Genomic DNA, 12,042 nt, shown 5'->3' with positions numbered 1-12,042 from the left:
CTCCTTCCACTGGTAGGGTGAAGGTCTTTGCACACAGGGTGCGATTAGTCAATCAGTTTTTACTGCATGCGAAAAGACGCACGAATCGAACAGGGTTCGATTGGAAAAAAACGCATTATCGCATCGCCGCACAGGGTGTACATGAGGTGAGGTCATTGAGAACCATGTGTTCATTTAAAAAATTATATTGTCCGTTTTTTCCGTGCGGAAAATCGCACCCTGTCTGCAAAGGCCTTAACTGATGTCATAAAATAATTCCTGCCTTCCACATCCTAATTTTGTTTTACAGCAAAGTGAGATTATTATGTTATGGTCAGCAAAATGAACAAAAAAGCAATAATAATAAAGTTTAAAACAAATCTACTGTTTAAACAACCAAATTGATAACATTGACACTTTCTCTCATGTGCTTCTCCTTCACGCAAACACACTACCTCTCTCAACTCTACATATGCACCCATCTCCAGTGGTTCCTCTGCAATCTTGACTTTCTGTCACTCTCTTTACTCCTCTCCCTCTTCGTCTGTTCATGCAAAAACTCACAAAAGTACTGTTGACGCACATACACACTAACCCTGTCTGCCCTTGTCGCTCTGTATCTCTGCAATGTCATAATCCTATAATAACACCGGGCTTTGGTTTGTGCTTACAGCACTGTTCTCACTTCAGCATACGCCATTCCAATTCTAAATGATGTCCCTGACAAAGTAAAAAAGCACAGCTGAGCCCAGATTCAGACTTAGCCGAGATGTCCTGGGCTAAGGCATTACTGTCAATCAAACAGAGGGGTATTTGGGATCAGAAATTTAACACTGCACTAAAATATCTCTATGCTTTCAACCCTTAAGTATGTTCACTAATAGCTTGTTGACTTTTTCAATCTGCATTGGACTTTTGACTGACTTCTGCCATGTTGGGGTTTATGAACTCTTCCAAGTTTGTGTGTGCGTGTGTGTGCGTGCATGTGTCTTTCTGCGTGCACTGAGTGTGTGTGTGTTCAATGTTTTGGTGTGTTACGTATTCTTTTTGTTCTCACAGGCCCTTTCTCTTCAGCCCCCACGCTGTGAATTTCAAACGCACCACATAGCTTCTATTTCGCTTCTCATCTTGTTACTTGACTCATCTACTTTGGAGCTTTTTTCACGGATTCTCTGAAATCCTTTCTCCTCTTGGTCCCTCTTTCGCCTTCTCACCTCTTTGCACTGCCTATTGGCTTCCAATCAGAAGCAGGGCTTTTGCTCTCCTCTTTTTTGACTCGTGGGCTTCCTCTGGTTGTTATTGGCTTCCTCGGTGGCTGCAGTGACACCCTGCTTCCTCTCCTTTGTTTGACAGAGGAGTGGTTTATTATCGCCAGCTTTGGACTCCTCAGTGCTCTAACACTGTGCTACATGATCATCAAAGCCACTGCCAGCTTCACTAGTCCCGAGTGAGTACTGCCTTTGAAACATTCAGCTGTATACCAAGCATGTATCTGTAAAATTAGTTTTTGACACGCATTTAAAACGTTTTTTGAGAATTTCTTGATTGCATGTCTTTGCAAGTCTCAGGGCCCTATTTTCTGTGACCGGCGCTATGCGCTAGAACTAATTTTAGCGTCTTGTCCCGGCGTTATCTTACCTTCCTCAACTGCTTTGCACTCTAGATTATCTAGATACCACAACGCTGTGCCGTCCACAGAGTTTGCGCTTGGAGGTGTGTTGATCTTAAAATGATGCGCGGTGTAGCGCTATCAGAGCGCAAAGCTATCTTCCCCAGAGATTTAGCGCTCTAACTTAAGACCAGCCTAGAGTTTGTCTGTTGCGCTGGCGCCAGCAACGCAGGTTTATTTGTCTATTAAAACGGATCCCCATTAGCTGCCGCCCAAGCGACAGCTTGTCTTCCTGGGGTTCAAGACAATGATATACATTAACACCAAGAAAAAACATCTCTTGATATCTCTGTATGCAAGCTTTACCAGACACGCAAGTAACACAGAACAATCTGTCCTTCTGGCCTTCTCTCTTCCAGACTTCAATGGTTGGAGTGAAGGCATTGGTCTTTCTTACTCTGTGGACGTCTGTTCTGCTGGAGGCCCACAGCCATACCTCCCTCTCGTGCCATACGTTTCTGTTTTGCATTTGTAAAGCCTTTTATAACCTGCTTATGTGTACAGTATTGCCTTTTTAGATATGAGACTAGGATGAAACACTTTTTGAGCCATTAAATCACTTTAAATGTACCTGTTTTTGACTCTTTATTTCCTTCTTGATCCTAATGCAATTACAAATACAGGTGCTCATGGTAACTCTTTAATTTCTATTATATGTTGTTTTACATGGGGTTTGCCAATTTTATCAATATAGATCCATAAAGGTCTAGCAGCATGTACACTCAGTGAGAATGAGGGCGATGTCATGTACATTTTTTAATCTTTTAAGTTAAATCCCTACAAGCTTTGAGCTTTGTAAGGGTACCCTTCATAACCTTGCGTCACTATATTTGTCTGCAGTGGGTTCGTTTTCCCACTAGATGGCACAATTTATCAACACCAGCACAGCTGTTTAATTCTGAACCCTACCACCACACACTGAAAACTAGTGAATCTGGATCATCCATTATGAATGCTGTTTTGTAATGATAATTTGTGCAAGAGAGAATGGAGACTTTGTAACGAGGGCTCTGGGTTTTATGATCATTGTTTATTTGTGAGGAAATGTTCCTCCCAGGGCCCAGTGGTCCACACAAACTTAAACACAAACTTAAACACATGGACACTTACATTCACAGCAGCATATCTCCATACATACTAAAATATTCATAGTTAATTTGACTCTGAGTGTAATTTTTGGGGATTTGACTGTGTAACTCTTTGAACTGCTGCCAGAACACATTTTAAAGCCTGTAGTTCAAGTTCTCTACTGTAGCCCTACTCTCCATATAATAGTGTCTCTTAATTAGCAGCAGTAGTACATTTTCACAGCATCACAGACCAAGAACAGCTTACTGTAGATAGGTGAAGACTATGCTATCTAGTTCACTGGGTCGTGACTTCATCGAGAAGGTAATATTTTGGCCCTGAGTAAACTGACTGATGACAACTGTTGTGGAGAATTCAACATGATCCTAGTATGAAGCACTATAAAAAAATGTATTCATGTGAAGTGTACCGATAGATAGATATTGATAGATATATGTACATATATGTATCTATTTATTGCTGTTTGATGTTGAATACAGTAACTTGTTTTTATACCTTATTTTATTTATGTTAATGTAGTATCTGGTGGTCTTCATGATAACTAAAGTTAATCGGTTCCTCTTTTTCTCCTCCACAGGTGGCAATTTCTTCAATAGGAACTCGATGTCTCCCCGTAGTGTGGTGTGTGAGATGGAGCTACCTGATATTCAAGCCTCACTCGACCTTTACGATGAAAACAAGTCATGAGGTCCATTGTCATGGTTACCCCGCCCTTCCTGCTGATGTACAGGTGGCCTTTATGCACACCGGTGGACCTTGGAGTGTTTGTGAGGTGTGTGTGTGTAGTGTGAAGGAGGGTTGGTGAGTTGGAGGGGGACAACCTGGAGAAACCTTCGGAACATCCACACTTCCATCTACAAGACTGCCTTCTACCGCAGAATGTAATATTACCTGATGGAGTGGGACATTTCTCTTAGTTTATCTGATAGATCTACAGTCCCTGGTCCCCTTTTCATTTTGCCATCATTTGCTCTCAACAGAGATCTCTTCAAAACTGTGGATCCGGTGGTTTTGGTGGTTGGGGGGGTTAATCGTCTTAAGCCTAACTTACATTTTGTCGCACGACGGTGTCGCTTTCCCAAAAGTCACGTTTTTTGCTTGTTGGTTACTTTTCAGTGAGCAACACCATTGTGTGCCAGATTGTAAGTTAGACCTACTGTAAGGCTTCCTTTGCAGTATTCCAGTGTGTCTTTCATTCTCAACAGAAGCTAGCAACGAATCACAAATGTCCGTAAGAAGTCTCCATTCTGTGTTCCTACTGTAGCCTACTTTTCAGCATCCCAAATATGTATATATGACTAGCTAATGCCTAATTTATACACAGTCGTATGACAGTGTCGCATGTCAAAAATAGACAATGTACGAACTCAAAGCTTGTAGATCTGCTATTTTCGGCACTCAACATTGTCATACGGCAAAGTATAAACCGGGCTTAACTGGCAGCTGGCTTCACTTCCTACGGCTCTCATCTGGTGCAGTCAGAAAGACTTTGTGCTCCGGACGGTCTCACAGGCTGCAGGTCAAAGCAACACAGACTTCTGTGCTGTGGTACTGTGTGGACCAGCTGTCTCTTCTATTGATGCTGCCCTTGGAGAGGACACAGAGCATTGTTTTTTCTTTTTTTTTTTGACTGGCAAGTGGCAAACTACCCAAAGCCCTAATTTGGCCTACACACACCTGTTAAAGACAAGCAGAATGGAGCAAAGAAACAAACTGGAGAAACCCCATGGAATATGTGAATTGTAACTTGAGGAACTCCGTTGCAAACAGTGTTACTCGCCTGTAGCAAAAAAAAAAGAAAAATAGAAAAATAAAAACCCTAATGTTTCTCTGTAGTGAAAAAAGACATTTTAATGTGTATTCCAAAAGCTTATGAAATACCCACAGCGTGTACTAATCAGACCCCTCTGAAGAGGACCTAGTACAGTATATACAGTATATACAATCTATATACAAGATGATATATCTCAAAGTGGCCTATTAAAGCACTGTTCTCAGTTTTCTTTTCTTTTTTTTCTCGATATTGTACAAGCAATTTGGGTGGAGGGATTTGTCTTTTGTTCTTGCTGTCCCTTTGTGTTTTAGTCTTTGTATCTGATATATGGTATGGTGGTGAAGATAATAATGATGATGTGAACGGAGATGGACATTCGTCATGGTTTTGGGTCACTGTGTTACATACAGTACTGCCTCAGCATTAAAAGTGTCATTATTGCCTATCCTGTGGATGTTATTCCTTTATACTGTACAGTATATATATTATTTAACCTTTGGCAAATTGAGTGATTGCATATTTGTTTTTTTCCTGTGCTGTGAATCATGCTTCACACCCAGCCACTGAGGACTCAGGATATCTTTGTTATTCTCATTTCTTCGAAGTGAAAAAACTGAGATTTGCATGTAATAAGAAAATATTTTGCTTACAGACTTTACATTTCAAATATATGTACATATTACAGTGGTGTACTTTATTTACACATACTTGGTACACATACCATTATATGTAGTAATCATATCAGTAAGGTGTTGACCCTTCTTTTTCCAAAGTCAGTAAAATACATTTGCAGTGTTGTTGGGATATTAGTTTTTTTTAATTGATTGAATACTTTAACAGTTTGCAAATTGTACAGAGGTACGGTTTACATTGATTGTTAAAGGATAACACAAAAGGCCCAAGGGGGCTTTTTTGTGGTCCTGTGTATTCAATTCTTTAAGACATTTTAAGACATACAATTATATACAATAAGAAACCAGGCATAATCGACACTAGTAGCAATGAACGTATATGTACAGTAAACATGGGGGGGGGGGAGGATTGCTGGTGCTAAGCTTAGAGGTAAGGGGGCTTTTCTAGGACCATTTACAAATTACAGACCGGTGCTCTTTTATGGCGGTTTTTAAGGAGGGTAAGGAGTCACTTTTTCCTGTTTTTTGGAAGGGCATTCCACATTTTGGTAGCATAGCAGTAGAACAAATTTGACCCCATGTTTGTGCCTAATCTGGGTTGTGTGAGATCAGTGGAGCTCCCTCTGGTGTTGTGCCTGTGTGTGTCTTTTACGCTATTGAAGTAGTCTGACAGGTACATGAGTATCCCTGTTTCCTTGCGTATCTTGAAGACCAGGCCCCCTTGCAAGTTGCTTTACTCTGTCCTCTACCCTGAGCCATCCCACCCTAGCATAATGAGCAGGGGTTATGTGAGTTCTGGGTGTGAGGCCAAGTTGTAACCTGACCAGTTTGTTTTGAGAGGTCTGAAGCTTTGTTTTTAATGCCTTTGTGGTGCCAAAGTACCATGAGGTGCATGCATAGTCGAAATAACATTGGATGAGTGCTCCAGCTAGTGTCCTCAGTGTGTTCCTACTGACCACTGAGGAGATCCTGAATAGAAATCTATTGCAAATGATTACATTTCTTATTGTAATGGGAAATGCATCCACTGCATTTAACCTAACTAAATTATCAGGAGTAGTGGGTGCAATTAATACAGCACTCTTTCTAAGGATTTGAACTGATGACCATTGCCTTATATTCACATGATCCTTTTTGTAATTCAATTAAATTGTGAATTGTTCGCTCTACAAGGGAATTTTAACACTTTGGTTCAGCAGTTGATATTTCATGTTGTAATGTGGACTCTTCTTTAATTCCTTACAGGATTCAAACACCTGACTTCAGTACAAAGCGTTTCATTTTCTGATGTTTTACCTTTGTTTACATTTATGCAGGATTTAACAGTTGTCTAAAAACGTGTTATTTCATATGTATCTCTGCACACAGGATTCAAAAACCTGGATTCGGTATTTTTCAATATATACTTTACCTATACTTTATGCTTATTTAAATATACACAAGATTCAAACACTTGCACCAAGGTGCATCCGGCTTTGTTGAGCGTCTACACAAACACAATTGGCCCGTGTTTGGGGGAGGGAAGCCAGGCAGGGAGGGTGATAATTGTCACTGCACATAATCCTACGGGCTGGGGCGGCACCTGTCAGCAGGGAGTGTTGGGTGGGAGGAGTAGAACGAAGGCTCTACGTCCTCCTGGTGGGGGCTCCTCACTGTTCGGTGAGTCAGTAGGATACAGATTACAGACAACACAGAAATGTGGTGGGGAGGAAGCAATTGGTATAACGACTAAATTGGAGGATAGAAAGGGATACAAATTTTACTTGACTTGAACACCTGGTGTTTCAGTTCATAATTTGCTGACCATCTTTCCACACATAATTTTAACACCTGGCTTCACTCAGTAAATTCATGTTGTCCTTTCCTTTACACTTGTTTAATTCAACACAGGATTCAGTCACCTGAGTTTAGCACCAAAGTATTCATTTTCTCACCATGTAGCCTACCCTTATACGCTCTGGTCCATATCGTTAGGAGTTCTACCTTATTTAAAACGAATACACAGGATCAAAATACTTACTAAAATGCCATATGTCATTTTTCCATGCTGTACACTTTTGTTTTACGCTACTTCAGCCGATATAATGCAGCGTACATACTTCTTTGTATTAAGTAAATATGTATCAATTTTTGCTTTGGACAGTTGAGAACTATCGTCAAATGTATATTAGTATTACGTTTGCTTCCGTTTACTATACAAATATCAACAAACCAATCACCTATATCCTATCTTCCTGACCCCTAGAATGAAAAACATATTCTAGAGCAGTGGTTCTAAAAGTGGATTCCAGGGACTCTCTGGGTTCCCTTAGGGGGGTCTAAATGGACCCTTACAAGTCTGTAACGCTTGACAGTATACAAATGGGATCAAATGGACCGTAAACAGCCTCAGGTCCATTTGGTCAAACACTTGCACCATGGTGCATCCGGCTTTGTCGATCGTCTACACAAACACAATTGGTGTTTGGGGAAGGGAAGCCGGGTGGGGAGGTTGATAATTGTCACTGCACATAATCCTACGGGCTGGGGTGGCACCTGTCAGCAGGGAGTGTTGGGCGGGAGGAGTAGAACGAAGGCTAGTCTACGTCCTCCCGGTGGGGCTCCTCACTATAGGTGAGTCGGTACTCGGTAGGATACAATACAACAGCAATGACAACACAGAAATGTGGTGGGGAGGACTCGGAGGAAGCATTTGATATAACGACTAAATTGGGGCATAAAAAGGGATACAAATTTCACTTGACTTGAACACCTGATGTTTCAGTTCATATTTGCTGATCATTTTAACATCTGGGCTCACTCAGTAATTCATGTTGTCCTTTCCTTTACACTTGTTTAATTCAATACAGGACTAAAGTATTCATTTTCTCACCATGTAGCCTACCCTTATTAGCTCTGGTCCATATCATTAGGAGTTCTACCTTATTCAAAACAAATACACAGGATCAAAATACTTTAAAACGCCATATGTAATTTTTCCATGCTTTACACTTTTGTTTTACGCTATTACTTCAGCCCATAATAATGCAGCATACGTACTTCTTTGTATTAAGTAAATATGTATTATTTTAATATTCATTTTTGCCTTGGACTGTTGAGTCCAAGGCAAACCAACCAAATTTCCTATCTTCCTGACCCCTAGAATAAAAAACATATTCTAGAGCAGAGCAGTGGTTTTAATAGTGGATTCCAAGAATCCATGGACTCTCTGGGTTCCTTTAGGGGGGTCTAAATGGACCCTATTTGGTTCAATTTGTGTGCTGTCAGAGTTAAGGGGAGACCTTGAAATGTAAAGGTTTGATAACTGTTGTTCTAGACTTGTCTGAGCCAGAGCCTTGTATGAGCATAAATGTCGGAGCGTGACGCAACGACGTTACGCAGCGCGTAGACTACAAGGGGCGGAGTTTCAGGGACAAACGCGGAAATGACAGACAGAATCGCAGCAGCAGACACAACCAGTGTTGCCATGTCGGCTTATTATAAGCGACTTTGGGTTTGTTTTTCTGTAAAGTTGCTTGTAAATATTGGTAGTTGCGGCCGGTTTGCGGGTTTTGGGGCTTAAAGTGTAATTACTTGGGCTTGCTTCCAAAACATTTTTATAGCATTAAAGTAAAGCAGTTCTCAAACATTTGCATGTCAATCTAATATATTCCAAATATTTCACTTTAGCTTTTCAAGAGCTATTTGAAAATAGCAGATCTACAAGCTCACAACGATTCGCGAATGCGACGCGTTGTGAGCTTGTAGACCAAATAGCCAATAAAGTGCTCATGACATTGGGATTTAGTGGCTTCTTTTAGGCTTGTTTTTCTAGCCCTGGATGCTCATTTCTCTCACAAAGTCTGGCACCACCACTGAGCAGGAGAGAAACACAACAGCCAGCCAGAGCAATGCTGCTGCAGGGCTGACGGACCGACTGACCCGTAGAGACATGAACCCACAAACAACAGCGGACAGCGCGCTTTCAGAACGCTTTTTATAACTTTATTCTAACATAAACGCATTCCGTCGTTTGTCACACAGTGTGTATAAGGTTGTCCAGAGTGTCCATAATAATGTGGATAACTCCGGAGGAGGTGCTGCTCGCCAACGCACTGTGGGTGAGCGAGAGGGCCAACCCGTTCTTCATCCTGCAGCGGAGGAAGGGCCACGGCAAGGGAGGAGGCATCACAGGTACATACTAACCCTTAACCCAAGGGAGGAGGCATCACAGGTACATACTAACCCTAACCCAAGGGAGGAGGCATCACAGGTACATATACTAACCCTTAACCCAAGGGAGGAGGCATCACAGATACATACTAACCCTTAACCCAAGGGAGGAGGCATCACAGGTACTATAGGTACTATAGGTACAAAGGAGGAGGCATCACAGGTACATACTAACCCTAACCCAAGGGAGGAGGCATCACAGATACATATACTAACCCTTAACCCAAGGGAGGAGGCATCACAGATACATACTAACCCTTAACCCAAGGGAGGAGGCATCACAGGTACTATAGGTACTATAGGTACAAGGGAGGAGGCATCACAGGTACATACTAGCCCTAACCCAAGGGAGGAGGCATCACAAGTACTATAGATACTATAGGTACAGGGGAGGAGGCATCACAGGTACATCATCAAGGAGCTTTTTAATCATCACTTCTTGGATCAGTCATTGCATCGGTTCTGGAAGTGTTGCATGATGAAGGTGTTATGTAAACCAGTAAGGTGAGGTCCTGGGATCCCCAGAGGTCCTTGAGGGGGTTCCAGGTGATCCCCAGCTAAATGATGTAGAGTTGGTAACCAAATGGACCCTTTTATAGATCTTTAACTCTTGAGAGTGTAAAATTAAATCAAATTTGGTTTAATTTTACACCCAAGATTTAAATTATTGTTAAACAAAAATAATGACTTAATTAAAGAATTGTTAATTTGATCAACGTTTGCCTGTTATCTCTCCTATGGTATCACATCAATACAGCATGGAATTGTGGACAAAATCGTATCCAACGATAACAAAATGTTGGGTCTGAGTCGAGAGTCTAAATCTCATCAAATGGTGGTCCGTGGCTCGAATGCCGAATAAATAACGGACCTTGATATGAAAAGGGTTGAAAACCACTGATGTAAACAATCGAAATCAAAGCGTATCTTGTGCAGCTAGAGGCGGACGGGCGCCTCGCATTCGGGCCAATGCTGTCTAATCAATGCTGTGTTGTTTACGTTTGATAACAACATTACTGGTGAAAAGTGTTCAGATTATCTGTTCCTATATGCACTGCACCATCTAATCGAAAGCAGTGGGATGTGTTATTTCTTCTGTGTAACCCGAACGTTAGAGTAGTTAGCATGTAGGCTAATCATTGTCAACGGTTTTCTGAAGTGTTTTGTCAACAAACAACACATTGTTCAGAGGAAAGACTTATCCACCTGCTATCTAAAGTGTTTTTCTCTGGGTGCTTATGATGATAACATAGTTTAAGGTAGGAAATGAAGGCTTAAAGGCCAGTTTGTCTGGTGGTGGCATCAAAACAACAGTGGTGATACTGGGAGTTGTGGGATATGGGCCCAACCTAAGCTGACCTAATTACACCAAAAAAAGACAACTGTGAAAGTCAGCCCAGTTGACTGTCTAGTACGCAGTGAAATCCTGAGTGTAATTATAACTCTGAGAGTGTACATGACATTTGGTTCCAGATTTGTACACTCTCTGGCCGAGTTACAAATGGATAGATTAACCCTGAGGATTTTACTGTGTAGCTCTTGATTCGATTTTCTTGAATTACACCCAAAGCTATTTCTGAAAGACTAGAGGAACTTGCCTGCATCAGTGAGTTGAGGGCCATTCATCCTGTTACTAATGTATTTTATTGACATGAAAGGCAGGCCTCTCATTCAGCCAAATTAAATTTGCTTACTATAAGACAAGTAGTACTGTGTGCAACTGCATTTTGCTTTTTCTTTCATTGCATTTTGCTCTGATGTTAAGCTTTACACTACACATTAACGTGGCATCATCCGACCAAATCCAGCCAAAATAAAAGTGCTTAATGCGACATTTCTGCAAATGACTCTTAGAAGTTGGTTTCATGACAAATCTTTATACTAACCTAAGTTAAAAACCACTCCATTGTTGTGATTTGTTATCAAGTAATTAAGTCCACAGTATTCTCTCTGCCTTTGTTGTTGTTGTTACTAAATAACACGGTGCTTGCATATTTAAGTTGTCCCAAGGTCATGACTCATGATCCTGACACAATGTCTCCCAACGTAGACTACTTTTGGATCAAGAGCCCCTGGTTGAGAAACATTGATTCTCTAAGATTGTAAAGTTTATGATTATATTAAGGTCTTATGACCCATTCATTCAACTTTATGGTTTGTAAGAGGATATGGGTTTATGGGGCAAAGGGATGATGAACCAAGCAAAAATTATGAAACGAGAAAATTATGAAGGTCTCACATTTTTCCTTCAGGCTTGTTGGTGGGCACCCTAGATGTGGTCCTGGACTCCAGTGCCAGAGTCGCTCCTTATAGGATCCTGCACCAGACTGGAGACTCTCAGATCTTTTGGAGCATTGCCTGTGGTGCGTTGTGCTGCTATTCACACACTTAAGTTGGTTCTAGGCTGCACAATACTACTGTATCTATACAATTGACTTAATTCCACGTCCTGTGTATCTGCAGGCATACTGTGATTGGCTAGGCCTGATCACGTGGCGACGGTGATTGGCTAGAACCTTTAGGTTTAGACCTCAGACGGAGTGAGATGAATACCACTTCCGCTTAACTCTTTCACAATAAAACGTTCTCTGTTACACAAGAACAAAAGCAACATGTACCGCCGATCATAGATATAGAAACCTAGATACCTCGTTGGCCGCTGCAGTTCATTGTATCAACCTGTATCG

At 41.3% G+C, this 12,042-nt stretch overlaps 2 protein-coding genes across 7 annotated transcripts in view; both read left to right on the top strand.

Moving 5' to 3' along the window:
- Nucleotides 1-4,956, top strand: part of rnf130 (ring finger protein 130) — a 53,434-nt gene extending 48,478 nt beyond the window's left edge. Inside the window, exons 9-10 of one of the 5 annotated variants that reach the window (XM_084041973.1) lie at nt 1,333-1,426; nt 3,315-4,956. In XM_084041973.1, coding sequence (XP_083898099.1) covers nt 1,333-1,426; nt 3,315-3,333 — 113 coding nt within the window. In that variant the 3' untranslated portion in view covers nt 3,334-4,956. The other 4 variants (XM_084041972.1, XM_084041974.1, XM_084041976.1 and 1 more) reach the window with 4 other exon arrangements.
- A 4,070-nt stretch (nt 4,957-9,026) lies between these two features.
- The window catches only part of tbc1d9b (TBC1 domain family member 9b), a 30,023-nt gene continuing 27,007 nt past the window's right edge, over nt 9,027-12,042 (top strand). For both annotated transcript variants that reach the window (XM_084042031.1, XM_084042030.1), the window contains exons 1-2: nt 9,027-9,316; nt 11,608-11,718. In XM_084042031.1, the coding sequence (XP_083898157.1) occupies nt 9,199-9,316; nt 11,608-11,718 (229 nt within the window). In that variant the 5' untranslated portion in view covers nt 9,027-9,198. The remainder of the gene's footprint in view (nt 9,317-11,607; nt 11,719-12,042) is intronic.

The sequence above is a fragment of the Gymnoscopelus microlampas genome, assembly GCF_963454915.1.
Source record: "Gymnoscopelus microlampas genome assembly, chromosome: 18".
NCBI classification, from domain to species: Eukaryota; Metazoa; Chordata; class Actinopteri; order Myctophiformes; family Myctophidae; genus Gymnoscopelus; species Gymnoscopelus microlampas.
This window is presented reverse-complemented; position numbering and strand designations above follow the sequence as displayed.